The following is a 16,663-nucleotide window of genomic DNA, read 5'->3' as shown; positions in this document are numbered from 1 at the left end:
GGGGAACAATCCATTTTAATCTAATTTTTCTCCAAGTCTCCGTTTAGAATCCAATTTTTTTTTTTAAATTCAATTCATTTAAAATCTATTTTATTAAATATGGATTTAATATAATTTATATTTTATAATTTTGGCTTAATTACTTTCTTTATTCTCAGCAGTGTGTCAAGTTGATCCTACCTTTTAAAAAAGTTTCAATTACGTCCATATCTAGTAAAATTTGTCTCAGTCTAGTCCTTTCCGTTAAATATAAACAAACGGAGGTAAACGTTTGATAACATGGCAAAAAAGTCAGCAACTTTTCACTCTCTCCTATGCTCTTATGCTCCTGTGCACCCATATGGAAAATCTAAATATTCAAATCAAATTTTAAATCTAAATGTTTAGTTAGTTAGGCTAAAGGTTAAGACTGACTGGATCAGATAAAAGGTTAAGACGGATCAAACACATGGTCGAATTAGATCGCTCTAAGCAGCAGGCCTACCTAAGCCTCCACGAACATGAGGTCGAACAAGGTTAGTATGGGTTAAAGATTGAGATGGGTTGATCCAGGCTGAAGGTTGAGATAACCCGGTTCGGACTAAAGGTTGAGATTGGTCGACCTTGTTCAAAGGTCAAGACACGTAGAAGGTCGAGTCAGACTGTCTCAGGTTGAAGATCAAATCGAGTCAGTCTGATCAAAAGGTACAAACGACCAACTCAAGGTAAAGGACAAGACAACTCGACCTTGTTTAAAGGTCAAGATGGGCATGTCCAGGTCAAAGGTCGAGATGGGCCGACCTTGTCCATAACTCGAGACTGGTCAAGATAAAGGTTGAGTTTGGTTAGCCTAGACGTAAGGTCAAATAGGGTCAGCTCAGGCTGTAGCTTTAGACTGGTATACTCAAGTCGAAGGTCGAGATGGGTCGGCCCGAGCCGAAGGTCGAGTTGGGTCGCCCCAAACGCAAGGTCGAAACATGTAGAATCTAATTGAAATTTGAGACAGACCGACTTAGTCCAAAGGTCGAGAGGGGTCGTCCCAGACTTAAGGTAGAGACGAGCCGACCTGGTTTGATAGTCAAGATAGACTGACCAGGGCGAAGGTCAAGACGGGCCGACCTAGGCCGAAGGTCGAGACGAGTCATATTGTGCTTGATGATCATTAGGTTCTAGTTATTCAATGATTGTTGTAGCCTCATCAACATTGTTCGTCATCATGGTAACTCTTATTGATGCGTCTAACAACATTCTGGTTTGTAGCCTTAGTCCACTACAAATCATGTCGAGTTTACCTACTTCCTCGAATCCATGGTTGGGACATTTTTTAGTAAGACTTTGTATCTTTCCCATGCTTCACAAAAGTGCTCATTTAGTCCTTGGGAAAAAGTTAATGTGGCAATCTTAACACTGATATATTTGGATGGGGGAAAGAATCTAGCTAAAAACTTCCCCACCCAATTGGTCAAGTTTTGATTTGAGTGAGATTGTAACCAAATTTTGACCCTTCTTGTTACTGAAATTGGAAACAACATGAGGTATACAACTTCCTCATCATTAAAATTTGTCCCCAATGTTTCACATAATTCATAGAATGTGGCCAAATGATTAGATTGATCTTCTTGGTGTAACCCAGCAAATTGATTTGTTGTGGTGAGAGAAAGTAAGGAAGGTTTCATCGCCACTCCTTTTGTTGGCCTCATTATACTTGAGAAGTGGTGTGTCCCTCTTTTTTGAGTGTAATCTCCTAGTACTCTTTTGATTATTATTCGCAGCTATTTGATTAGAGCAATTTACCACAAAATCAAAATATGACTCTACAATTTGCAGCTACAGCGGGGTCGTCAGGATTTTCCTCTATTTTATGTTCTTGTTGTTGTGCTTTCTAAGTGTTCATTCTACCTCTGTATCAAATAGTAGAACTTGTATTTTTCGTCTTTGCACACACAACAATTAAAACAGTGGTGAGCAACGTTAAAGCACAAAAGATTTATGCATAAAAAGTTACAAAAATCAATGAAACAATAACCAATTACAAAAGTAAAAATGAAAGCATTAGAAATGGGTTAGCTTTTCTACACTTCATTACAAATTTGTAACCCGAAATATTACAAAAAACTTCCTTACGTTGATATTGCAACCCGAAATATCCACCAAGTATACAGGGTTGTTGTAGTAAACAAGTGTCATATCCATGGAGATTTGGCATAAATTAAAATTTTTTAAGTAGTTTAATCTGTTGTAAAATAATTTAGGTATAGAAAACGTGTTTATATTTGTGAGAGAGTTTTAAACATAGTTTTAGAACTCAGTTTAAACTACTAAAAGAGTAACTTTATATGATTTAACAATGTTGAAGCTCGACTTCATAGATTTGCTCTCTCTTGCATTAGCTCTACCTCCAATTATGAAGTTTCAAATGATCAAGTTTTGGAGTTCTCTTGAATCTAACTTTAGGTCCATCTTTCACACCTAGAGCCTAGTTTATTTCCTACTGTCCAATTTGAAACATATCAGTAATTACGTACAACTTACTTGCATTAATATTAAGACTTTATTTTAGCTACACACCCCAGATGTACGTCTAACATCCAAACCCCACAAAAAAATTGATTAGACCACACCTTAAGACTAACTTTCACTCGATCTTAATATAGTTAGATAAGATAAGTGATCAATTCATCCAACAACAAGTGTAAATCAATTAACAAACTTTAAACTAAAAGAAATCAATCATAAATGGAAAGTTTTACCGAATACAAAAGAGTTCAAATCTGTTTACATATTTGCTCCAACACAAGATGGATTTAGCTCTTTATAGATGATAAGTAGAAGTATAAATCATGAAGAAGATACATCTCCTAATCCTCTAAAGATATGTATTAATTACATAGGATATAGGTGAGAAGACTCTCTAGAGTCTCTCTCTAAAAGTACCCTAAAAGTTTCTTAACTGAAAAGTCCTTTTTTTTTGTTCTTCCTCTTTCTCCAAAATCTGTCAAGGGTTTATAAATCCTGACAGCACAGCTAAAGCGGTGGTCCATGGATCCAGCCTTGAGTTTTCTTCCCTTAATAGGTTTTCGTTGTGGCTTACACATTGATATTCTGGGTTGGAGATGCCTGATGTTACTTCATGATAGATTCTTTACGGTTTGAGCTTTAGGCCAAGGCTTGAGGAAACATTCTTGCTTGGGTTTTCTTCATAGCTCAAGCCCTCAAAATGGCGCTACAGTCATGTTGTGATAGAAAGTCGGGCTGCCTCCTAGTAGCGATTTGTTAACGTCTTTAGCTTGACGTTTTTTCAATCATAGTTCATTTAGTTGGGCTTTGGTGGTGAATATGTCAGGGTCACCACCTTGATATTCCTTTAGCCTTTGTGCATTTACTATCCAACTATTCTTAGTCTTTAGATCTTTAATCTCAATTGCCCTATATGTTCTTAAACTTTTAATTATGAATGATCCAGATCATTTGGACTTGAATTTTCTAGGGAACAACCTTAATCTTGAATTGTAGAGTAGGACAAGTTGATTAGGCCTGAATTTTCTCTCCAAAATTTTATTATCATGGTAGGCTTTTACCTTGGACTTGTGGATACATGTTGAGTCATAAGCTTGTGTTCTCAACTCCTCAAGTTCTTGTAATTGTATCTTGTATCTTTCTCTTTTTTTCAAGTAGCATCTAGATCAGAGTTAAGAGTCTTAAGTGCCCACCAGGATTTATGCTCTAATTCTACAGGTAGATGATAGGCTTTCCCATAGAGCATTTGAAATGGTGTTAAGCCTATAGAGGTTTTCAAAGTAGTTTTGTATGTCCACAAGGTATCGTTTAACTTAAATGCCCAATTTCTTCTAGAGTTTTAGATAGTTTTCTCTAGAATCTGTTACAATTCTGTGTAGGATACTCAAATCTAGCCATTGGTTTAAGGATGGTAAGTTGTGGCAACTTTATGTTTAACATTGTAATGCTCAAACACACATCTCAGTTACAGGTTGCATATTGACTTCCTCCATCGTTGATTAACACTATAGGCAATGCCAAATCTATTGAAAATATTCTTCTTGAAAAAGTTAAATACTAGTTTTAAGTCTGCTCTTTGAATTGCAGTTGTTTCCACCCATTTAGGTACATAATCTACAACCATTAAAATGTATTCCTTTGAATTGGACTTGGGAAATGGACCAACGAAATCCATGGCCCAACAATCAAATATTTCAACTTGTATGATGTTCTACAAAGGAATCTCATTCCTCCTTATGATATTTCCTATTCTTTAACATTTTTCACAACTTTTGCAATGATCAAATGCATATTAAAGAGTGAAGGCTAGAAGAAACCAGCTTGTAGGACCTTTGCAACAGTCCTTTCTCCACTAAAATGGCCTTCGTTAGGTGAGTTGGTGCAATGCCATAGGATGTTTCTAACTTCATCTCCAAATATGAACCTTCTCAATAATCCATTAGCACAAATTTTGAACGAATATGGATCATTCTCACACAAATTGTTTTTGCGTCTTTGGGTAGTCGTTATTTTTTTGTCAATTAAATAATGGTGGGAAGACTCTAGTAGGCTTGTAGTTTGTTATGTCAGCAGACCATGGTCTTTCCTTCACGACAAAGATCTTTTCATCTAGGAATTCCTTTTGTATCTCCAGCTCTTTCTTTGTTAGTTCTACTACATGGTTCTCACTTCTCTTCTTGTCTTTGATCACCACATCAAATTCTTGTAGAAATAAAATCCATCTGACGAGTCTTGGTTTTGAATATTTTGCCTCTTCATTTGATATTTGATTGTTGCATGGTCTGTGTATACTATGATTTCAGAGCCAATTATGCATGGTCTGAACTTTTCTAGCCTATAAACAATGACTAGAAGTTCCTTCTCAATTGTAGTATAATTGACTTAGGTTTCATTGAGAACTTTTCTTGCATAATGAATGACATGAAATTTGTTCTCCTTTCTCTGTCCTAATTCAACACCAACAACATAATCAATTGCATCACACATCATTTCAATGTTAGAGTTCTAATCAAGTGGTGTGATGACAAGTGCATAGCTCAAATTGTGTTTGAGCTGTTCAAAAGTCGTGATACAATTATGGTTGAGACAAAACTTGTTGCCTTTAACCAGCAGGTTACTGAGAGGTTTAATAAATTAGCAGAGTCTTTAATGAATATTCTATAAAATCTGCATGGCGTAAGAAGCTTTGTACCCTTCTTACATTGATAGGTGGAAGCAATTTTGAGATAACCTCTACTTTGGCAACGTCAACTTTAATGCATTTTTCTTAAATTTTTTGACCTAAATCCACGTTTCTAAGTGTTCTTTCTACCTCTGGATCAAATAGTAGAACCTGTATTTCTCTTCTTCTTTACATACACAACAGCTAAAACAATGGTGAGCAACGTTAAAGCACAAATATTTATGCAGAAACATTTGTGAAAATCAATGAAATAGTAAAAAAAACATTAAAAACGAAAGAATTAGAAACGAGTTAACTTTACTACACTTAATTACAGATTTGTACAATGATAAATCTGGCTTAAACAAATATTTCTTGACTTAAATCTCCAGTAACAATGTCAGAAACTTGTCCATGTTATATTGCAACCCAAAATATTCTAGCAAGTATATTGGGTTGTGGTACAAAAAAGTGTCGTATCCACAAGGATTTGATAGAAACTATAATGTTTTAATAAGCTTGATCTGTTGTAAAATGACATAGGTCTAGAAGTGTTTGTGTTTTGTTAAAGCGTTGTAGACTTAATTTTGGAACTCTGTTTAAACTACTAAATAAGTAACTTTATATGATTGAACCATGTTGAAGCTCGACTTCACAAATTTTCTCTCTCTTACATTAGCTCTACCTCCGTGTATGAAGTTTCGGATTATCAAGTATTGGGAGTTCTCTTGAATGTAGCTCTAGGTCCATGTCTAGCACCTAGAGCCTAGTATATTGCCTATTTCCTAGTTTGAAACTTGTCAATGATTGTGTCTGACTCCCCTTCATTAAGATTAAGACTTTATTTCAGTCGCACACCTCAAATCTATGTCTAATATCCAAAAGCCCACAGAAAAATTCATTGGACCACAACTTAAGACAACTTTCACTCAATCTTAAGCTAGTTAAAAAAGATGAGTGATCAATTCATCCAACAACAAGTATAAATCAATTAACAAACTTTAAACCAAAAGAAATCATTCATAAATGGAAGGTTTTACCGAGTACAAGAGAGTTAAAATCTTTTTACATCTTTGCTCCAACACAGAGGAGATTTCGCTCCTTGCAGATGATAGGAAGAAGTATAAACAATGAAGAAGATACACCTCATAATCCTCTAAAGATATTCTATTAGTTATAGAGGATATAGGTAAAGAGACTCTCTAGAGTCTTTCTTTAAAAGTACCCTAAAAGTGTGTTAACTGAGGTCCATTTTTTCTGTTTTTCCTCTCTCTCTGAAATATGTCCAAGGTGTTGATATTTATAGATCCTGATAGCACGGCTAAAGCAGTGGTCCCTTACTGGGTTTCCTATGTGGCTTAAGTATTGATATTCTAGACTGGAGTTTCCTGATGTTTCTTAATAATGAAGGACTCTTCATAGTTTAAGCTTTAGGCCAAGGTGTGATGAAACCTTCTTGCTTTGGTTTTCTTCATGGTTCAAGCCCTCAAAATGACATTACAGTCGTGTTGTGACAGATTCCTTCAAAAGTGTTTAATTTCTTCTTCTTTTCTTTGAAATACAAGTATGACTCTTTGAATTCGTATGATCCTCCAAACAAGTGAAATTGGAGTAGTTAACATGGATTTTACACACAATCAAAACAAGATAAATGTTGAATTATCATTGAAATTTACTAATACCAAAGCACTTAAAAGGTAATAAACTTCTTTTCATAATTACTTGTCACCATATATGAATTGTCTAGTAGAAGTGATTAACAAAACTTTATATCAACTTCTTAGTTGCATAATCTCAAAAGATCTGAAAAAGTGGAAAACACATTGAGTTTACTTCATATTAGAGGAATTCATATTATTACTCCCCCAACCACCTTCTCAAATTGTTTATGAATTTAATCTTTTAATTCTTCTTAATTTATTTTCCATTCTCACTCCAAAAGACATATGTAAATGAGAGAATAAATTTTGTTAAAGATCTATATGTCAAGATCAATAAATAAAATAGAATGAAAAGTGAAAAACATGCAAGCAATATGAAAACACTCTTCAATTTTAAATTATGTAATATGAAAATCTAAAAAGTATTTTGAATTATGGAATCCAAAATGCATTTTCAAATTATGTAATCTTAGAAATATATTCTAAGCTAGAAAACACTAAGAAATATATTCTTAGTGTGATAAAATTAATAATATATATATATATATAGGGGTTTGTTAACACGCGTACGCCTGTTTTTCAGTTGGTACGTTTTAATAATGTGTACCGGATTATAGTAGACAAAAATACCCTCATTTATCATGGATTCTAAGTTTTAAGGTCAAGGATATTTAAATAATTTTCATTCTCAAAACTAAAAAAAAAAATAAGAAACCCCCAAACCCTTACTCACCTTCATCATTCCTCTCAACCCTTCCTCTTTCATCTCTCTCACTCCAACATTTTCTCTGTCATCTCTCTCACTCCAACATTTTCTCTGTCATCTCTCTCACTCCAACATTTTCTCTGTCATCCCTACTGTTGCACCAATTGAAAAAAAAAATCATAAACCCTTTGTCATCAGAGATATTTTCTCTCTCATCTCAACATTTTCTCTGTCATCATTCCAACATTTTTTCTCTTATCTCAACCCAATTGAAGATGGTGGTAGCAATTTGAATAAGAGATATTTTTTAAAAATTAAAAAAGTTTAGCCTTTTATAATCATTTTATATTTATTAATGTGTGTAAAATGAATATAAACTTTGTCATTTTATGTTACTCTTCCCAAATCTCAAAGGTAAAAAATGATTTTACTGGTTTTTATCTTGCACATTGGTTAAAGTTTATTCTAAACGCATGTAGAAGTTGATTCAGTGATAAAAAAGGGACATAAGGGAATTAAAGAAATTGATATAGAAGAATTCCCTAGGAGTACAATTCTTTCAATTCTAGGTTGTAATCTTACATCATGTATCCCATACCAACAGAGAAAGGAAAAAGAAACACTTTGTGTAAAGGAAAAAGGACAAGGGTTAGGCAAGGGTTTATGATTTTTTTTTTCAATTGGGGCAATAGGAATGACAGAGAAAATGTTGGAGTGAGAGAGATGAAAGAGAAAGGGTTGAGAGGAATGAGGGAGGTGAGTAAGGGTTTGGGGGTTTCGTTTTTTTTTTTTTTAGTTTTGAGAATGAAAATTATTTAAATATCCTTTACCTTAAAACTTAGAATCCATGATAAATGAGCATATCTTTGTCTATTATAATCCGGTACACATTGTTAAAACGTACCAACTGAAAAACAGGCGTACGCGTGTTAACAAACCCCTATATATATATCATATTTAACTTTAAACTTACAATATATACATAGTATAATCTTTCAAATTTATAACTTAAACAAAGCATATTTACGATAAACATGAAATTCAAAAAATCCCTCCAAATAAATAAATACAACTTCAAATATATAAACATCATTACCAAATAAAATAATTACTGTTACATCCTTTAATTTCACAAATTCTTCCTTTTTCCACTAATTGAAAAGATATTGTACTTCAACTTTTCTTTCCTACTTGTTTTCTACTTGTAGTTATGTGTTACCCACTCCCAGTGCAAATATTTTATTCATGCATGTATGTAACATTTAAATAAATTATTTTTTATTGAATTAACATTCAAGTTTCTTATAAATTTAAATATTTTTATTTGAACTTATATAATTTAACTTTTTTATTAACTAAGTGATTATTTTACCTTGTCTTGTTTGTTTAATTGTATGTGTTAAGAAATGTAATATTATATGATTAATAATATATAATATGAAAAATTATTTTTATTTTTTATTGAAAATGTGTTATATAATAAAAAATTATTGTCGTTATTTACATGATAATGAGAGGTTTTCTTTTCACTATTGACACGGAAGTCATGAAAAAATATGACAATTTCGTTATTTAATATATTTTTAATTAAAATAATAAAATTCATTAATTATTTTGTATTAATTACAATATCATTTTATGTTAACCATAAAATCTCACATTTTTATCTTATTCAAATGAAAAAAAACTAAACATCAAACACTCAGTTATAAAATATAAAATTTTTGAGTATTCTTTAAAATAAAAAAGTTTAATGAAGACAACAATCATATATATTTTTTTACTGAATTGATTATCAATATATTTTAAATAGAATCAATTTGTTCCATTCCATTAAATTAGCTTTGATGTAATTTGAAAGTGTCACTTATCAAAACATGAATACTTTTTTATCTTGAATTTATGTTTGACAAATAGTATATTCATATTTTAACATGTAATATATTCCAAAGAGTTTTAACCTTTGACACCTTCTAAATTTTGATATTTGACATTTTTTAAACATATTGATTCTATTTAAAAAATATTAAAACTTAATTAAAAAATATGTAAAAAGTTAAATATAAAATTATTTTTTTTTATCATGAATTCAATAGTTTCATAAAACTTTTAGGTTGAGCAAGTCAACATAAGTGTATTTAATGGCCACGTGAAAATTTAAGCAGCCACCTACTCCTGTCTTTTATGTGTTTAATGAATGATACATCCACGTATACATAGGCCACATGCAAAGTATACCATTTGATTGGTCTTATCAAGCGAAACCAAAAACAAAACTGGGCACAGCAGTTCAATGATTAATTTTTGGTTAAATAAAGTAATAATTATTATAAAATATATAAAATAACCTTTGAGAAATATATATATATATATATATATATATATATATATATATATATATATATATATATATATTTTTTTTTTTTTTTTTCTTGTAATAATAAAACTAAAAACTAACATATTTCTTTAAACAAATGGAAATAATATTGTGTCAAGTACTTGTATATTGATTTATTTGGCCCATGTCAAATTTAGTCCCTAAGGTTTTATATTACAACTTGACATAATAATAAAAAGTTTCTTACATTTTCTCTTAATTTTAACAACCATATCAAATTTTTTGATTCAGTTAATTACAAATAAATCATGTTACAAGTAAAAAGAACTTAAAATAAGTTAACAGATTATTAATTAAAAACAAGTTAATTGAACTTTAAAATAACATACGAACTTAAGAAAAAAAGAATAATTTTTTAATAGAGTTTGAAAATCTTTTTGCAACAAGCTTTAGATGTTGCTTACAGGGATTAATTAGACGCTCAACAAATAATGTTAAATACTTTTGAAAGCCTTTAGAAACATAGAAAAAAAGAGAAAAGATGAAAAACATGTTTTTATATCGATTCATTTTAACTGAGCTATGATTAGTTATTCTTTAAGTACTCTTAAGGGTTTCAGTATCTGTAAATACAATGAGTTTTATCACTCCTAGTTTATAATAAATATAACCATTATTGGTATAAGATATTCTAATTGATTATAAACATCTAACTCCTCCTTAGTTAAATAATCAAGTGTTTTTAATCACTTTTGATTATCTTAAAACAAGAGTATTTTTAAAAATAAGATTGAAAAACTCTCTTAGAGAAGATTTAGATCAATACAAAGTTTATTTTGAAAACTTGTCAAAAAAAATTTCTTTCTCAAAGAGCTAGATGACACAAGAGTAAAAGAATATTGATATCATAAATAAATATATGCAGTTATGATTCTTGTTTTCTTCTCTTCATGTGGTCTTCTTTATACAGGTAACTTCAAGAAAGACTTATTACTCAGAAGTATTGACTTTGATGTAGGTATGTAGCCTTTTGTATGAGTACCAATGTTGTGTTGCTTTTGCAGAGATAAATTGGACAGACATAAAGCATTGAGGAAACATTCTCAAAATGTCTTCATATCTCATAACGTTCTTTTGAATCGGCATATAACTTTTTAATTAGAGCTGTCAAAACGGGTAACCCAGCCCGACTCACCACGGGTTGGTCACTTAGTGAACCAATTCAACTCGGCTCATTTATTAGCGAGATGAAAAAAATTCAAATCCGGCTCGACCCACCATGGATTGGTAGGTTAAACGGGTTAACTCACTAGCTCATTTAATTATAAGTTTTTTTCTAAAATAAAAAATTATAATTGTTTTAATTCAAATCTAAATAAATTTCACTCTAAAATGTTGTTAAACTTCAAAGAAATTCAAAAAACAAAAGTATCATACAATCCAAGCATAATTCAAAAACAAGCTCAAAAGACCAACATATAAGTTTTTAACATTGATAATTTTTGTATCACTTATCCATTTATAAATCTAGAATATTGTTCTCTCTTAAAACATCTTCTTTGTTATCCCCATCTACAATATAATAAAAAAAATACTAACTAATAATATTGAAACACAAAATAATAAATAATTAAATTAAATTAGATGAGTTAGTATCAACCTGAATGAGCCAGATTCTAAGTGAGAGGGTTGAAAACTAGCCCGCATGAAAAAATTACATTTGTTTCAAACTCAACCCAGTCCAAACCCGTGGTGGGCCGGTTGACTCACGGGTTACCGTCCATTTTAACAGCACTAGTTTTATGAAATTGAATTAAATTTAAATTTTTAATAAACTTGTCAAGGATTGAACAACTCACTTTTAAGAGTTCTACCATATACTTCAAATTTGGAAATTTAACAACGTTTCACCACAATTTATTCACTTTTGAGAAATGGATACACCACTAGTTCTCATGTATACATGGAAAAAGGCACAATGCAAAAGGTACCCAGGTTGAGATTATGAATTTATTCCAATAGTTGTGTCGGAAACAAAATCAAGATGCAAAAATCTACTATTTGTAGTTTCCTTGAGATGGATCAAGTGTTCCCTAATTTTGAACCTAATTTAGCAAGCACTAAGACAAACTCAGACACATAGATCTCAACTCAAGGAATAACTTGAGGAATTTTGGCCAGTGAAGCTTTAACCTTGTCCTCTGAGAATGAGAGGTCAACCATGTTACCTTGCAAATACTTTTCATAAGCTGGCAGGTCAAAATGGCCATGTCCACACATTGCTGTCAAAATAACCTTGGCCTCCCCACTCTCTCTGCAACGAATAGCTTCCCTAATGGTTGCAGCTATGGCATGAGTTGGTTCTGGAGCTGGTATCAACCCTTCAGACCTAGCAAACTGTATAGCACCTGTAACCAAAAGGACACACTTTCATCCTATGATCTTAAATTTGCTAAGCACGAATTTGGATTCTCTACGGAGTTTTTTTTTTTTTTTTTTTTTTTTGTATTGACCTCTTTTGTATCTTTAAAATATACTGATATACATTGATTTTGATGTTTTAAAATATATTAAAAATTCTTTTAATATACCAAAAGTATCGTATTTTGAACAGACAACACAAAAAAAACTCAGCAGAGAAACCTAAGCAAGTTATTGTGCCAAGTGAGATGAGAATGAGAATTACCTTGAAAACATTCTGTTTGTGGAATTGAAATTGCTTCCATTAAACCCAAGTCATAAACATGTGAGATCAATGGTGCCATACCATGGTAACGCAAACCTCCTAAAAATGATAAAAAAATGTTAATACAAGGATATACACTAACAAATGTGATGGTAAAAAGAAAACCTATGTTGATTTTCTCCTTGGAAGTTTGTTAATGCAATTAGTCCTTGAATTTGTCAACTTTCTAAAAAATTAATCCTTCTGTCATGAAGTTGAACCAAGCTGGGAACTAAATTTGTCTTAAAAGTTCATAGATTCATGCACTAAATTGTCATGAAGTTGACAAATTTAGACTAATTTGTTTTGCTGAGAAATTCAAGGACACATATTTTCAAGGGCCAAATCAACACAAGCTACCACACTACAAAAATTAAATTCTAGAACGGTAAACCCTATCAACATAACATATTATTACCAGCATGAATTGGATCTGGAACAAAGTCGTGTCCAAGTGTGTGCATTTTCATCAATGGAGTCATTCCTGCTGTATCACCATAATCATATGCATACACCCCTTTTGTTAAGGAAGGACATGCTGAAGGTTCAACTGCTCTGATAACAGGATTGATTTTGTTATTGAGCTTCTCTCTAAGGAATGGAAAACTTAGCCCTGCAAAGTTGGAGCCACCACCAGTACATCCTATAATGACATCAGGGGTTTCACCAATAGCTTCCATTTGTTTGATGCACTCTTCTCCTATAACACTCTGGTGAAGCAAAACATGGTTGAGTACACTCCCCAAACAGTACTTGGTATCAGCACTTTTAGCAGCAACCTCCACAGCTTCTGATATAGCTATTCCTAAACTCCCTGGGCTTGATGGATCCTCTTGAAGCATTCTCTGACCAGCCTCAGTGATCATAGATGGAGATGGATGTACTTTTGCACCCCATGTTTGCATCATCAACCTCCGATAAGGTTTTGAGTCATAGGAAGCGCGCACTTGCCACACCTATATTTATAAACAATTCAACTAAACAACACAGTTTCATAATCTAAGCTACAATAACATCATGTGCACAATTCCATTATTTCCTTCTGAATCATTCACTGCTAACTTTGTTGGCCTTGGACAAAAGTATTGAAGATAAACAAAAGATCATTGATGATTGTTTTTGAAGTGCACAACTAATTTGGTGCAGTTTCAATTACATTTTTCTTGTTAGTTCTAAACAAAGATGCATGCATGATAACACAGTTAAATATACCAACACTACCAGGAAATTAGTAACATTTTGATTGAGAAAAACCATTAGTTCAGTTAGTTGAGTTCTCAGTGCATCCAACTCATACCTCACATCCAAGGCCAAATATGCTGCAAGCAAAGGCCAATGCACTTCCCCACTGTCCTGCACCAGTTTCTGTCACAACATTCTTGACACCTTCTTGTAAATTATACCAGGCTTGTGGCACAGCAGAGTTCGGTTTGTGTGATCCCGCTGGGCTTACTCCTTCGTACTTGTAGTAAATCCTAGCAGGCGTATCAAGAAGCTTTTCCAGCCTCTTGGCTCTAAATTCATCAGAGCAGATGATCCTTAGACAATTTCTCCAAGAGAAGTGCTAGAAACATACTGTTTAAAACTCCATAAATAATAAGATGAAATATGTTTTTAGTCTTAAACTTAAACACAATTATAATTTGTCCATTTTCCAAACATTAATATATTTTAGTTCCAAAATTTGATATATTTTGGTCTCAAACTTTAAAAATAAATGGATATAATCCTTCTAACCTATTATTGATGTTAATTTCTTTTACATGTTAAATAGTGTTCTAGACATTTGAGTTGTTTACAAAGTTTATATCATTCGAGCTCAAATACCAATATAAAACAGCATATAACACTAGAAAAAAAAGTTATCGTCATTGACTTAAAAAAGACTATATCCATTTAAAGTTTGAGGATTAAAATATATTAAAATTTGAAACATGATTGATTTTCAATTTTGTGTCTAAGGAACTAAAAATAATTAACCATGATCCACAAAATTTGTGATTTTCAATAAATTTTAGACAATAATAGCATTTCAAATAGCTCCAAGGAAAAGCGATAATATATATATATATATATATATATATATATATATATATATATATATATATATATATATATATATACATGATAGATAATCAAACCTAATGAGAGGGGTTGGGCGCCAAAGCTTGTAAACATCAAGAACTTCATCTGGTATGTCTATGAATCTGTCACTGGTTATCTCTTGTCTGATTAACTCATCAGGAAAAAGGGGTGACAAGTCATCTGGTTTGATTGGTTCAAAAGTCTGAGGATGCAACGGTGGAGGTGGCTTTATTGGAAGATCGGCAATTACATTGTACCATTGGCGGGGAATTCCGATAGATTTATCAGCATCACCCAAAGTTGCTCTCACATTGCAGCCACTTGAAACTCTCTTAGGGTGCATTGGCCTTACACTCAAGGCAAATCTCTGAGACCATTGCTTCCTAACTGAAGTTGACAAAAACAAGAACAAGTCATGAGCAATCCCCATCTGATTATATATACCATTTAACAATCAAATATGCAAATCTGAGTCGGACAGTGTATTGTGTCTGCACTATTTTAGCAATAAAATATGTTAACGGTTGTTTGTCTCCGAATTGGATTTTTTTCCACCTTGTCTGATTCAATTATAAATAGAAAAATATCAGTTGGGGTCCCCAAATTTTTCATCGTATAAGACCCCATAAGCACAAAACGCCTGAAAATTCGTGGAATGAGATTTGAGTTTAACTGGTTGTAGAAAAGTAATATACTTATCATAGAAAGCAAGAAGGAAAGTACCTTTAGAGTGGAAGCAGGGTGAAAGAGTAGAAGGTGGATCAACAGGGAAAACACAGTGAGACATCATCATCATCTACTCTTTCTCTTCAGAACATGGAAAGCTAGTTAGTCATAAATGTTGCAGAAGTAGAACCTTAAAAAAGACATCAAACCAAAAGTTGTCGGTTTTAGAAAATTTGAAAACGATGACTTGCCTCGCCAGTAGTGCCGACATGTTGACGGTGACTTTGAGAATGAGTTAACTTAAATTGTGGAAACCAAAAATTTTGTTGCCTCTGTCTGTATAAAGATTTATTTTTTTCCTTTTTCATTTTCATGTTTTAACTATTTTCTTAAAATCCATCATTTTCATAATTACAATATTAAATGTTTTTTTATACTGAAATGGTATACTCGCTTTGAATATTTTTTTTTTTAGAAATAAATTAATCAATTTATTTTTTCTTAATTACATCATTTATTTTTAATGATATTTTATGTGTACGGTAGGGACCGGACAGCACCGAGAGGTTCACAACCACCCGAGGATCAGGAGATGGAACCCGGTCGATACCTGCGTAACCGCAGGAATGGACGGACGGCCTGCGAGAGTCAAGACATCAAATATGGAACTAGGGTTCACCAATCCCCGCCAACGCATGACTGCTAATCATGGTCGGGCACAGATCGGCCCATAAGAGTGTCGCATGACTGATATTCAGGGCCAGGCACAAACCGGCCATCAGAAACCTCGTTCTGTCGTCGCGAAACGTGTATGATCCAGGCGACAAACATCACCACGCCATTAAGACGACCAGCGTCAAATATTTTCTTGTTACACCATAAGGACGGTCGTCGAAGGTCGGCCGTCGACGCTCACAAACCAAAGTGTCATAAACAATTCCGGATTAAGGTAAGATTAGATTAATCCCAACAGGCCTGCAATTGGGCCCTGATTAAGTTCACACTAATCACTGGCCCATAGGAAAAACTATAAATAAGAGTCAAAGGTAAGAGGTAGATGGTTACATTGAATGCACATTTATTTCACTCTCTTTCTATCTCTAACCTTGAGAATCAGTACTGACTTGAGCGTCGGAGTATAATTAACAGGTACCCGGCCAAGCCCGACCAAGGGAGCGACATCATCAAGCGTAGACTAGAGGAAAACGAACGGTTCGTAAGGAAAGTGTGCAGGAGGACTCGGAGACATTCCCGACCGGAACATTATGTAACATTCTATTTTATAGCATAGTGCAATTAAAATAAAATTTTATTTTATGACAAA

At 32.8% G+C, this 16,663-nt stretch overlaps 1 protein-coding gene across 2 annotated transcripts; it reads right to left on the bottom strand.

The window, feature by feature from the left end:
- Positions 1–11,758: 11,758 nt before the first annotated feature.
- Positions 11,759–15,625, bottom strand: LOC106764243 (tryptophan synthase beta chain 2). Of its 2 annotated transcripts, XM_022785127.1 has the most exons (7): positions 15,591–15,625; positions 15,397–15,480; positions 14,730–15,060; positions 13,886–14,102; positions 13,007–13,544; positions 12,550–12,648; positions 11,759–12,271 (listed from the first exon to the last, which is right to left on the bottom strand). In XM_022785127.1, exons 2-7 carry the CDS (start codon positions 15,467–15,469, stop codon positions 12,015–12,017), a joined length of 1,515 nt encoding a protein of 504 aa, XP_022640848.1. In that variant the 5' UTR covers positions 15,470–15,480; positions 15,591–15,625; the 3' UTR covers positions 11,759–12,014. The 2 variants fall into 2 exon arrangements, with proteins under 2 accessions (XP_022640848.1, XP_014503987.1); XM_014648501.2 differs by lacking the exon at positions 15,591–15,625 and having other exon boundaries at positions 15,397–15,583.
- Between the last annotated feature and the right edge of the window lie 1,038 nt (positions 15,626–16,663).

This window comes from Vigna radiata, chromosome 1 (genome assembly GCF_000741045.1).
Source record: "Vigna radiata var. radiata cultivar VC1973A chromosome 1, Vradiata_ver6, whole genome shotgun sequence".
Lineage (NCBI taxonomy): Eukaryota > Viridiplantae > Streptophyta > Magnoliopsida > Fabales > Fabaceae > Vigna > Vigna radiata.
Note: the sequence above shows the minus strand (reverse complement) of the source record. Positions and strands in the feature narration are given on the sequence as shown.